The sequence below is a fragment of the Rhinolophus ferrumequinum genome, unplaced genomic scaffold (assembly GCF_004115265.2).
Source record: "Rhinolophus ferrumequinum isolate MPI-CBG mRhiFer1 unplaced genomic scaffold, mRhiFer1_v1.p scaffold_27_arrow_ctg1, whole genome shotgun sequence".
Lineage (NCBI taxonomy): Eukaryota > Metazoa > Chordata > Mammalia > Chiroptera > Rhinolophidae > Rhinolophus > Rhinolophus ferrumequinum.
In genome coordinates, this window is record NW_022680391.1 from 1 (window position 1) to 12,970 (window position 12,970).

The 12,970-nt window shown below is 39.4% G+C and overlaps 1 protein-coding gene across 1 annotated transcript; it reads left to right on the top strand.

Moving 5' to 3' along the window:
• The first annotated feature begins 9,735 nt into the window (after positions 1–9,735).
• On the top strand, positions 9,736–10,637 carry LOC117019975 (heterogeneous nuclear ribonucleoproteins C1/C2-like). Its single transcript, XM_033102213.1, is given in 2 exon segments — positions 9,736–10,054; positions 10,057–10,637. Coding segments are annotated over 2 exon segments (900 nt in total).
• The last annotated feature ends 2,333 nt before the right edge of the window (positions 10,638–12,970 follow it).

Genomic DNA, 12,970 nt, shown 5'->3' on the forward strand with positions numbered 1-12,970 from the left:
CACATTGCTTGAATTTGTTCTTTTATTATTTTCCTAACTAATTCAGTTGGAATATTACTTCATTAAAATTTGGTTTTTCTATATATTTATTATAAACTTATGGCTATTAAATTTCCTTAATATAGAAATAGCCCACATGTTTTATATTAATATTTTCCTTCTCATTTAGTTACAATTATTCAAACCATGAACTATTCAAAAATTGGCTTAGAAATTTAAAGACATGTAATCTTAGGTTTTCTTTCTTTTTTTAACTTTTAATTTTGATTAAGGAAAATTTCAGATATATAGTAAGAAGAAAAACAGTGAATCCCTATATACCTATTACTGAGTTTAAACTAGCGATTTATGCCCAATAATATGTTATTCTTCATATGCCCAACTATTTCCTCCCCACAACCCATGGGTTATTTTAAAGCAAAAGCATGCATCCAATCTTCTAATATGTAAAAGCTTCAGCAAATATCTTTAAAAGATAAAGATATGTTTCTTTAAACATAAAAATAATACATTATCACAACTAAAAAGTTAGCAATAATCCCCAAACATTATTAAATATTCCATCACTATTCAAATTTCCCTGATTTTATAATATTTTTACAGTTGATTTGTTCAATTCAGGATAAAAACAAAGTTCACCCTTTCTGTCACTGATACGTTCATTAGATGTATTTATTCTATAGGTCTACCTGTCTCTAAAGAAAAATAAAATACACTATTTGTTGAAGAAACTGGGTATTTTGTTTTGTATAATTTCCCATATTATAGATTTTGCAAATTGCACTTCTGAGTTGCCTGTTTTCTATATTTTATATTTCCTGTACACTTTTAAATAGGTCAAATTCAGGTTCAATTAAAAAAAAAACTACTTCATATTTATAGTTGGTACCATATATACATCATAGAGTATCACATGAAACGTGATTCTTGCTAACTCTCACTCAGTAATGTTAGCATTAGTCAGTGATCTGGGTCTTACCAGCCCCTTATTTTCAAAACAAAATTTCCAACAGTCTTTCACATAAAGGTATTGGCAGCCATTAAAGATCATTGTCTCAATTTACTATTCCTTTAGGGGTTACAAACTGGTGATAATCTTAATTTGATTAGTCCTTCTGTATTTATTTTCTGAAATTCTTCTCTAGAGAACAATATTTCTCGTCAACAATTAGGTTGTTATAATTTGTAGATCCAGTAAGAAAGCTGAATAAATGATTGATGCTTTCTTTCCCTTTGGTTAGCAGTTGTCAGAATATTCCATTGGTTTGCAAGCAAATCCAAATGTGTATAGAGTTTCACACAATTTTTTCATTTGTTATTTTCAAGAACACATACGATTTTAATATATTTTTTACCTTTCATTCTATAGTAGTTTATTCTTTTTGATGTTTAAATTAGCCCATATTTTGCTAGTGACAGCCCCTTTGCTACCGCTCATGTGTCCTTCTAATACAACCCCATAGTCTTTGCTTTTTGCCTTTATTCAACAAAATAGTCCAAGCTCATCTTGCATGTTTCCTATTCCAGATGTAAAATGATATCTTTCTGCTGTCAGCTTCCCTTTAGTGGAAAATGGCATTTACAGTATACAATCTGAGCACTGAGGGGTGCTCATTGTTATTGGATAGTTACTTTTTCTAGGCCTATTTAGAGAAAATACTTGTAAGCTTACAAGTATTAACAACTCAAATTTAAGATTACAGTGCTTTTACTAAGTTCTTTCATTATGTTTCTCTTACATCTACATTTGTGGGTCCCAATAACTTTAACAAAAATACTCTCTTATTTTACCCACATACAATTTATATTTATATTTCAAATATATTGTACCATATTATTCTTAAAAACTACATTTTTATATATTTTGTATATAAATATTATACATAATATGTAAAGTTTCAAAACAGTGATTCTAATAGTGCTACTATTATTTAGAACAGCTTAATGTACACATGCATTTTTAACATTAAGATATATTCTGCTGTGCATATTCAATATACTGCTGTATTTTAAATGCATTTGAAATAATTCACTTCTATAAAATTAAACCATAATACATAGTTCCAACATTCGGGTCAATTCTGACTGGTTCTGTTGTTTTTTCTTTTGACAATGGGTAATTTTTTCATGTGTTTTGGTGTGTGTCATAATTTTTTCCTCTCCAAGCTCTATCAAATCTCTGCTTTATATCAGTGCAAACTTTTTTGGTAAAAGACGGCTTTCTGCCCTTCCCACACCTCCTGCTGGCCTTTTTCCCCCCGTAGCTTATGTTCTAAACATGTGGTCAGATGTTAGTCATAGGGCTACCTTCAGCTGCAATTGTCTGAGAAGTGTAGTGTTTATTCTAAACAGCTGAAAAATAGGATTTTATTATTAAGAAAGAAGGGGGAAATGAGTATTGCAGTGGTCAGGTACCTCTCCCTAAAAAAAAAAGAAAAAAGAAAGAAAGAAAAAAACTTCGTTGGGCACCTATGAACATAATACAAAATAACTGTACTTCATTTTAATTTTTATAAAATCTTTCAAGTAGTTGTTACTTAATTATTCAACAACCCTGTGGAGCAAAAAGACAGTCCTCTACGGCCAGTTTTGTTTGCGACACACTTTACAAACCTCAGGCTGAAACATTCTATGAGCTGCCTAAGATAATACTATTTTTAAAGATAGAATTACATAATCTTTCGCTAGATACATGTAAGGAGATACATATAAGGAGAACTAAATTGGGTTTCATAAAAGCTGAGATTTTTCTGATTTTTCCTTGTAATAGTTCTATGACCTTATGCCTCCCTGAGCCTCAATACTTGCAGCTAGAAATAAGCATTATCGTTCTTGAAACTTTGAATTGCAAATAACAAAACACAAGTGCTGTGACAAGTAGGGAATGGTGAAGAATAATATGCAATAAGATGGTAAGATACATCCATCTGTGATAAGTTATTAAAATAAGTAATATATGTGAAATACTGTACACCCATTGCCTAGAGTGTTGTTGATAATTGATAAATATTTGTTTAAAAAATCAAAAGTGTGAATACTTGTAATAAGTATGGTATTTTGTTTTTATTAATGCACTTTTCTGTTTGCATTTTCATCTACATGAACTACTTTGCCTCGGGTATCCACTTGCCCCAGGGTTTTGGGCAGATACTATTAAATTAAACAGGAGGCCATTAGACTGAGGTGGCTCTAAAGCCTTGTTAATATAAATGGAAACGTCAGCTAGAGTCAATTCCTATAAATGCCTCAAGATTTAGTAATAAAAACTTGAGACCAACCAATCACAAAGAGCCAACTAGTCTACCCAATAAGGCTTAAGCTATCGCCAAATAATTTCCTTGCTTGGTTTCCATCTGCTTTACAAAAGCCTTTCCCTTATCTGCTGCTGGTGGAGGGCTCCTAACCATTTTTGGTTTGATACTGCCCAATTTAAATCAGTGTTTGTCCAAATAACCTATTCAAAATTTCAATATACCTTAGTTTCTCTTTTAACAGTGTGGAAATTTAGTTTGTTAAGATAAACTGGAAAGAAAATAAAGGGAAACTTAAAATTTAGCTTCTAAATTAAAAATAGTAAGTTGAAAAAAAAAAAGACAGGATTTCTCAGGAAGAATTCTGTAAATTTCTTTATTTCCCATTTTACATATTGAGAGCGAGCCTAGCCCACTAATCCACAGAGTTTCTCCCATAGAATAGTTAGGATATTACTTCCTGTGAGGACTGTCAGCCAATGAAGCTTATTATGCTAAGACGGAAAGGCCCTTGTTTAGAGAACGTAAGAAACTTGAAACTCTCACCTTCCAGCTGAGAGGGAGTGTGGGGAAATATGTCCAGATATATGTCCAGATCTTCTCAGACCAAGGTCCCAGATGACAAACTATGCTAATTAAATCTAGAGTAGTGGTTCTCAAAGTATGGCCGCTCTGCCAATATTTTATTATTCACAGCTTGGAAGAAAATAGACAGAATATTCTACGTTTCTAATGAAGTGGAACACAAATAACTGAAATCTCTTGGAGGAGTATGTCAAAGGTGGTTATTTCTATAGGGAAAAGTGGCCTATAGCTGAGGGCTACAAGATGGGACACCTGTACCGGGACTGGGTACTACAATCGGGTTTTAGGGATTAAGCAAAGCAGGCAGAAATCACACAGGCCTTGTAATGCATTGAATGGCATCCTCCAAAAATCCATGTCCATTCAGAACCTCAAAATGCGGCGTTATTTGGAAATTGGGTGTATGTAGATATAAATACTTAAGATAGAATAATAGTGTTAGGATGGGCCCTAACTTCAATGGCCGGTATCTTTATAAGAAGCCAAGTGAAGAGACATTAAGAGAATTAGGTTATGTATAGGTAAAAAGTACTCTCAAAAGACTGACAGGCCTAGATTTTCAAGATAGAGAGAAATGACATCTCATCAGAAGCAGTCATGTTCTATGAAATTAAAAACAGAAACTAAATATCAAATATTATGTATAAACAGTGTTAACATATAAGAACATAGAATCATTGAATGACCAGAGAGAGTAAAAGGAACAACATCCTACGTGTTTTGTGTGGGGAGCCATGATTTCTTGTTATTTTAAAGCCTTGCAGACTGGCTCAGTTTATGATTAACTTGTTTCAGCTTCTAAGGCATTATCTCTGCCTGCACCTGGAGAGTGCTTGCAAGCTGCTGAGGAATGAGGTGGGAGTGACCGGTTCCCAGACACTGAGGACTGAAGACTAGCAGGATAATTGGTGGGCTTTGTCATGAGATAATGACTTTGGGAAAGTTTCAAGGATTTTGTAGTTTGTATGTAAAAGTCATAAATTTACTCTTAATGAGATAATGCATACTCATGATTGTTAAGCTGCATGTACACAGATGGTATAAATTGGTGAAAGAAAGTAAACTCAGTGCTTCAGGATCACTGAAGACTGGCCGCATCATCATTACATGTGTGAGTGTCTTTTTTCATTCCCACTCCCCCATTCGGGTACTGTTCGATTTGTGGCGGCTGGCCCGTCACACTTGGCGCCCGAACAGGGACCGAATACGGGGGTAACAGTGAGGAACACCGCGTGGTTAGGGCCCGGCTCATATTGAGGAGCTTATTTCATGGATGCGCGGTGAGTAAGGCACTGTCCCCTCGGTCGAATGAATGTGTGAGTGAATGATAGCTCCACGACTTCGTGTTACGGAGCTTGTTTGGGCCCTAATCTGAGGTTCCGGTTCTGTCATATGGCATAACGGCGATTGGACTTCTGTCCACCAGTTCGTGGATTTATACCGAAACGCCTTTTGTTAAGACAGGTTTGGTCCCGAGAGGGGCACGGCCAGACGGGCATCTGATTGTTTTTCTTTGTTTGAAAGAAGGGCCGAGTCAGGGAAAAGAGAAATAGGTCACGCCAGCAGCAAGGACCTGTGTGTTAGAGGACTTAAGAAAATGGGTCACGCCAGCAGCAAGGACCTGTATGTTAGAGGACTTAAGAGATTACTTGCCGCCCGTGGCAGCAGGGTGAGCAAAGAGCAATTAGATAAATTTTTAGAATTTGTAAAGGAAGTTTGCCCATGGTTTCCAGATGAAGGTACCGTCAGCTTGGAGACTTGGGAAAAGGTTGGAGAACGATTACAAGGCTATTATAGTGTCCAAGGACCTCTGCGGGTCCCTATAGAAACATTTGGATTGTGGACTTTAATCAGAGATTGCTTAGATCTTAAAAGGGAAGGCTGTAAGTTAGAAAGAGTAAAACAGGCAGGGAATGAAGAAACCCTTCCATTTGCCGCTTCACTGGAAGAGCTGGGAGAAAGGGAGGGGGCTGATTATGCTGAGAAAACTTTTCCATCTGCCGCCTCTCTGGAGGAGAAAGAGGAGGGGGAAGGAGTCAGATATGCAGAGGGACTTGCTAAACATAATAAAGAGCCTGTTAGCCAGAAACCTCCAGATAAACACTGGGAAGATTTAAACCCTCAAGATCAGAAAGATTTAGTGGTGGCTGCAGCTCAAGAAAGCAGACGGCTTGCAGATCCTATGTTTACACTCGCAGTACAAATAAAGATGATTCAGAGACAATTAGTCGAGCTCAAAGTTGCTGTGAATAAAAAAAATTGTCCTCTGGGTCCCCAGATTTCTTTAAGAGATCAGTGGGATCCTCGGGGTAAAGACCCCCCCGCCAGGATATGTTAAATCAGGATCAGATTCTGTTGTGCGCTCCCCTCTTCAATTGGCTTACAAAGAGACTCATAAGCAGGGAGAGTCTTTAAAACAATTTGGAGTATATCCTGTCTTTGACAGGCTTGACCAGACAAAAAATGTGTTTAGAAAAAGGAGACCTTTTCAGTAAAAGCAAGTAAAAAAAAAAAAAAAAATTAAAAAAAGCTTGCGCACACTACGGTCCTATTGCCCCTTTACAATGGCAATTTTAGATGCTGTGTCTAGTAAAGCTTTGGTGGCTCAGTGGTAAAATTCTCGCCTGCCATGTGGGAGGCCCAGGTTTGATTCCTGGCCTCCCTGTTAACTTTTTAGTACAGAAACAGCTTGATAAAGGCCATATAATTGAATCTACTTCACCCTAAAATTCGCCCATTTTTGTAATTAAAAAAAAAATCAAAAAAATAGAGATTGTTACAAGATTTTAAAAAAGTAAATAAAACTAGCCTATAAAAAGAGATCAGTGGCGAGTCTTTCCCCAAGACATGACAAATAGCCCCACCTTGTGTCAGAAGTTTGTTAGTAAAGCAATTGATAACACCAGAAAACAGTTTCCTTCTGTTTACATCATTCATTATATGGATGACATTTTGTTGGCCTGTAAGAAGGAAGGGGTGTTTTTAGCTTGCTTTGTGAATATGAAAGAGAACCTTCTGGCCTCGGGTCTTATTATTGCACCCGAAAAAGTACAAGAGAAGTGAGCCTTATTCTTACTTGGGATTTCAGTTGTTTGCTCAGTATTTCACTCCACAAAAAATAGAGCTTAAAAAAGATCATCTTAAATCTCTTAATGATTTTCAAAAGTTGTTGGGAGATATTAATTGGCTGCGTCCTTCTTTGAGATTAACTACTAGAGATCTTAAACCACTGTTTAAAATTTTAAAAGGAGATTCTAATCCGACCTCTCCCAGGTCTCTTACTGAGCCTACACAAAAGGCTCTCTCTAAGGTTAAAAAAGCCATTCAGCAAAAAATTCTCTTTATTTTGCCAGCAATTCTCTATCAATCATGTTACTGGCATTCCTTACAATCCCCAGGGGCAAGGGATTGTTGAACGCACTCATGGCACATTAAAAGTCAATTTACAAAAAATAAAAAAGGGGGAGTTATATCCCCTGACGCCCCATAATTACCTGTCTCATTCTCTCTTTATTCAAAATTTTTTGACCTTGGATGCCCATGGTAAGAGTGCTGCGGAGCGCTTTTGGCATCCGTCTGCTGCCCCTCAGGCTTTGGTCAAATGGAAAGACCCACTTACAGGCTCTTGGCAAGGCCCAGATCCAGTCGTCATATGGGGCCGAGGACATGTTTGTGTTTTTCCACAGGATGCAGAAGGCCCTCGGTGGCTGCCAGAACGATTGGTGCGACATGTGGACCCTCTACCTGCTGATGACATTGATGACCCTCAGCAATGCAGAAGAAAACCAGACGTATTGGGCCTATGTACCTGATCCACCAATCCTCCACCCTGCTGTATGGGATGGTCCTGAGATTCCAGTCTATGTCAATGACACTCATGCCCTAGGATTGCCTTCTGATGGACACATGAAACAAAATTTGGAAAGTTTTGTAAATCAGGCACTCCCTGCAGTCAGGTGGCTGATTTACCAGATGGGACTAGAGATTGGACCACTGTTGTTAAAACTGTTAATATATCTGCTTGTGTTTCTTCCCCTTATACACTTTTGATTGGAAATATTAACGTACATTTTGTAGGAGTTCAGTATTTGGGAGATGTGATTCAGAGTATAAAGGTTAAATCTTATTTAGAATGTCATTCAAAATATCATTGGATATGTGTTACTCCTAAAAGATATAATGATAGTCAATATGATTGGAATCGGGTTCGTTCACATCTTCAAGGAATTTGGCATGATGCTAATGTGTCTTTAGATATGTTTCGGCTTCATGATGAAATTCAAAATATGAGAGAAGCTGAACCCTTGAAATTTGATGCAGCCCAGGCTGCTTCTGAGTTTATTCTGATGTTCTTAGGAATGCTATGCCATCTATGCCTCATATTACCCATTCTGTTATGATTTTTCTTACATTGGGCATCTGTGTCTGTTTGGTTCTGTGCCTACTCCCCATCCTCATTAAATGTTTCATCAGCAGGATGTTAGACTTGCGAGCTGACATCCATCAGCTTGAGCTTAAGACAAGGCCTTAAGTCTCTCTCTCCCCCTTGTATGTATTGGGACGGGTTAGCCAATGACGGGTAAATCCTGGGAGGTCCTTCAACACCTAAGACAGGGCTTGGATTAAAAAATACAAGTTCCAAAGACGGGTTAATTGATGAGATGGTCCCGGGGTGCCTAAGACAGGCACCGTCACCTTATATCTCCTGTAATATGGATTTTGCTTCAATAAAATAAAAAAGGGGGAGATGTGGGGAGCCATGATTTCTTGTTATTTTAAAGCCTTGCAGACTGGCTCAGTTTATGATTAACTTGTTTCAGCTTCTAAGGCATTATCTCTGCCTGCACCTGGAGGGTGCTTGCAAGCTGCTGGGGAATGAGGTGGGAGTGACGGGTTCCCAGACACTGAGGACTGAAGACTAACAGGATAATTGGTGGGCTTTGTCATGAGATAATGACTTTGGGAAAGTTTCAAGGATTTTGTAGTTTGTATGTAAAAGTCATAAATTTACTCTTAATGAGATAATGCATACTCATGATTGTTAAGCTGCATGTACACAGATGGTATAAATTGGTGAAAGAAAGTAAACTCAGTGCTTCAGGATCACTGAAGACCGGCCGCATCATCATTTGTGTGAGTGTCTTTTTTCATTCCCACTCCCCCATTCGGGTACTGTTCGATTTGTGGCGGCTGGCCCGTCACAGTTTTGGAGCCATTTTACCATTTCTAGTACAAAATAAAATCCAGTTATTTTTGAAGTATTATATAAAATATGGCTGAATAATTTTATCTGCAATGGCTTCCCTTTCTAAAGACCAGCACATTAAATTATGAAACCTGAAAGATACAGACATGTACCACATGGACTTAATTTCTTTTCAAGCTTTACAGCCTTCTTCATACCTTAAATGAATATTTTTTCTGAAAAACGTTTTATTGCTTTACTTAATAAAAATCCTTATACTGTTTTCCCTTTCCTCATTCCACCCTCTGTTCCCAAGCAATAATTCTACAAGACCCAAATCAAATAAAACACTCTGTTGTTCCTGATGATGTTCACTACATGTGATTTCTTTCTTCTGAATTCCTACATCTTTCGGTTATGTGTCTTTATCACCAGTATATAGAAGCTTATTAATAATGATAGTTTTCATTATATATCTCTTTGTTTTTAAAAACAAACTGTCGATTTTTTTTTTTTTCTTTTTTTTTTGTGAAGAGACGAAGGTTGAGTGGTTGCGACCGCGTTGCCGACCTCGAGGAGCAGTCGGCTTCTTCACGCACAACTGGGGAGTAGGAGATTCAGAATCGAATCTCTTCTCCTTCCCCCTTCGGTGAGATTTTTTTGATCTTCTGCTACATTTTTTTGGCTTTGTGAGGAAACTTATCATCAAAGACAATGGCCAGCAATGTAACCCACAAGACAGATCCTCGCTCCATGAACTCCCGTGTATTCATTGGAAATCTCAATACTCTTGTGGTGAAGAAATCTGATGTGGAGGCAATCTTCTCAAAATATGGCAAAATTGTGGGTTGCTCTGTTCATAAGGGCTTTGCCTTTGTTCAGTATGTTAATGAGAGAAATGCCCGGGCTGCTGTGGCAGGAGAGGATGGCAGAATGATTGCTGGCCAGGTTTTAGATATTAATCTGGCTGCAGAGCCAAAAGTGAACCGAGGAAAAGCAGGTGTGAAACGATCTGCAGCGGAGATGTACGGCTCCTCTTGTGCCTGGACTATAACTTTCAACGGGATTCTTCTGACAGGATGTACAGTTCCCCAGCACGTGTTCCTCCTCCTCCTCCTATTGCTCGGGCTGCAGGGCCCTCCAAACGCCAGCGTGTCTCAGGAAACACCTCACGGAGGGGCAAAAGTGGCTTCAATTCTCAGAGTGGACAGCGAGGATCTTCTTCCACGTCTGGGAAGTTGAAAGGAGATGACCTTCAGACCATTAAGAAGGAATTGACCCAGATAAAACAAAAAGTGGATTCTCTACTGGAAAACCTGGAAAAAATTGAAAAGGAACAGAGCAAACAAGGAGTAGAGATGGACAATGACAAGTCAGAAGAGGAGCAGAGCAGCAGCTCCCCGAAGAAAGATGAGCCTAATGTGAAGATGGAGGCTGAGGGGGGTGCAGATGACTCTGCTGAGGAGGGGGACCTGCTGGGTGATGATGATAATGAAGATCGGGGGGATGAGGAGCTGGAGTTGATCAACGATGATGAAAAAGAGGCTGAGGAAGGAGAGGATGGCAGAGACAGCGCCGATGGCGAGGCTGACTCTTACGCACATAGTGGGGTTTAGAAATCTTGGCCCATTATTTCTTTACCTAGGCGCTTGTCCAAAATCAAAGTTTTCACCAGATCCTCTCCCCTAGTATCTTCAGCACGTGCTCACTGTGACCCCATCCTTGCCCTTCCCACGTTCATTCATTCAGACTGCCCTGCCCCTCCTCCCATTCTCACTTCCTTTGACGCTCCCAGCAGTTATGTTAAGTCTTACCCTGTAATTTTTGCTTTTGATTTTGATACCTCTTTATGACTTAACAATAAAAAGGATGTATGGTTTTTATCAACTGTCTCCAAAATAATCTGTTGTTATGCAGGGAGCACAGTTCTTTCCATTCATACATGAGTTCAGTAGTTAGTTGCTTCCCTACCTGCAGTCTCATTAGTTGAGTCGCACCTGAGAGCAGCTGTGAGTTAGAGGTATGTGTGTTCCACCCCACATGAGCGTGCTGTGTGGGGCTGCTCAACGCAAATGTAACAATGTATTTTTGTGAAGGAGAGTTGGCATGTCAAATGCATCCTCTAGGAAAATAATTAGTGTAATAGTCTTAAGATTTGTTTTCTAAAGTTGATACTGTGGGATATTTTTGTGAACAGCCTGATGTTTGGGACCTTTTTTCTCAAAATAAACACGTCCTTATTAAACCAGGAATTTGAAGGAAAAAAACCTGTTTGTTTGTTTTTTTAAAAAATACTGTCTAGGCAGGAACATGGTTTATATGTCTTTGTTCCCCTTCTCTTCACCTCATAATACCTAGATCAATTCATTTACTTGTGTGAATGGGCTCCTGATTGTGTAAAACTGCCAGAACTTACTCAGGGAGGTTTACTCAATTTCACATACCATAGCCGTTAAGAACCTGAGTAGATAAACCTGTCAAACCAAAACTAAACATAAACGCAGAGTAGACATTGATTATTGAGGCTGACAAATAGACAATAGGAAAGAGGAAACATGTTGGCAAAGTCCAAATAGGTTGGAATTTTTTTTAATTTTCACCTATTTCCAAACAGAATTATCCTCAGATTTGTAGCAAGAGTGAATATAAGAATAATTAAGAATTAGTGTAACTAGATGCTGAAATTTAAGAAGCTTTGCCAAAGATAATCATGTCTTATGTTTTTCTATCAAATTAAATGCTGTACTTCTGGCCTTCATCTCTGATTAAATACTGCAAGCTCTAGGTCTGCCGTGCCCTCCCTGAGTATACCAACTTTCAGCTGCTATTCTTAGGTTTTCAGCGGATCAGTAACTGCCCTACAAAGACCCTTTACTAACCCTTCCGACACCTGTGAGAGAAGCCTCTGAAGTTTGTTTTTCATCCTTACTCCTGAGTAAGGCTATTTCAGTGTAGCGACTTGCGAATATGAGTAAGAATTTTTCATAATACTAGAAAAACAATCACCAGCCAAGGAATGAATTATCTGCGATACCCCGCCCTTATAGAGCGTGTTTTCATGAGAGGGGGACATGATGCATATGTATGTGGTCATGCAGGGTCTCTGCTTCTGCTCCCCGCACAGGAACGCAGGTGATGGCGAGGCCAAAAAGGAACCCCAACAGAGCCATGGATAGGGGACTCATACCACTACAGTCTCGCTGGGGGCTGGGTTGGAGACACAGGAAGCAGGAGCCACACGATCCACAATCGCCATCAGCTTTTCTGCCAACCAATCTCTCCTGCTAACTGCAATCCGCGTCTGTCTGTAATCCATGCTTGCTAGTTTAGCCATGGCAGTTATATTAGTGGCTAATGGCTAACCAGTAACAGTGACGGCCAACTAGTCACAGCTGAAGGCCATCTACTACCCGAGTGTTGTGCGAGAGAACCTGCTTGCTGTGCCATTTGTCGTGCGAGGCGGAGCCTCTCGTCCCACTCCCCACATAAGAACGCAGGATATGGTGAAGCCAAAAAAGAAGACCACGGAGCCATAGGTAGGGGAGGCAGACCACTATAGTCTCACAGGAGGCTGGAGTCACACGACCTGCAACATGCTGTCCACTTCTCTGCCTGCCAACCGACCGACCCCCACAACCAGCACAGCCACGGCAGTTACATCAGTGGCTAATTGGCTAACTGGTTACAGCTGACGGCCAACTAGCCACAGCTGACGGCCATCTACTACCCAAGCCAGCACCCCTCCACGTGAGGCCGAGAGCCTGGAAACTGCTCCCTGGGACTCTGTCCCCACACTCCACCCATACAGGGACTCGCCTCACAATCTTCATGACAAGCATGTTCTGCGAGGGTCCCTGTGCTATATTAGCCTACTGGCACCTACGACAGAAAGAAACAGTAGTGTTAGGAATCAACAATGGCAAATCCCTTCCATCTGGGAGGACACGTG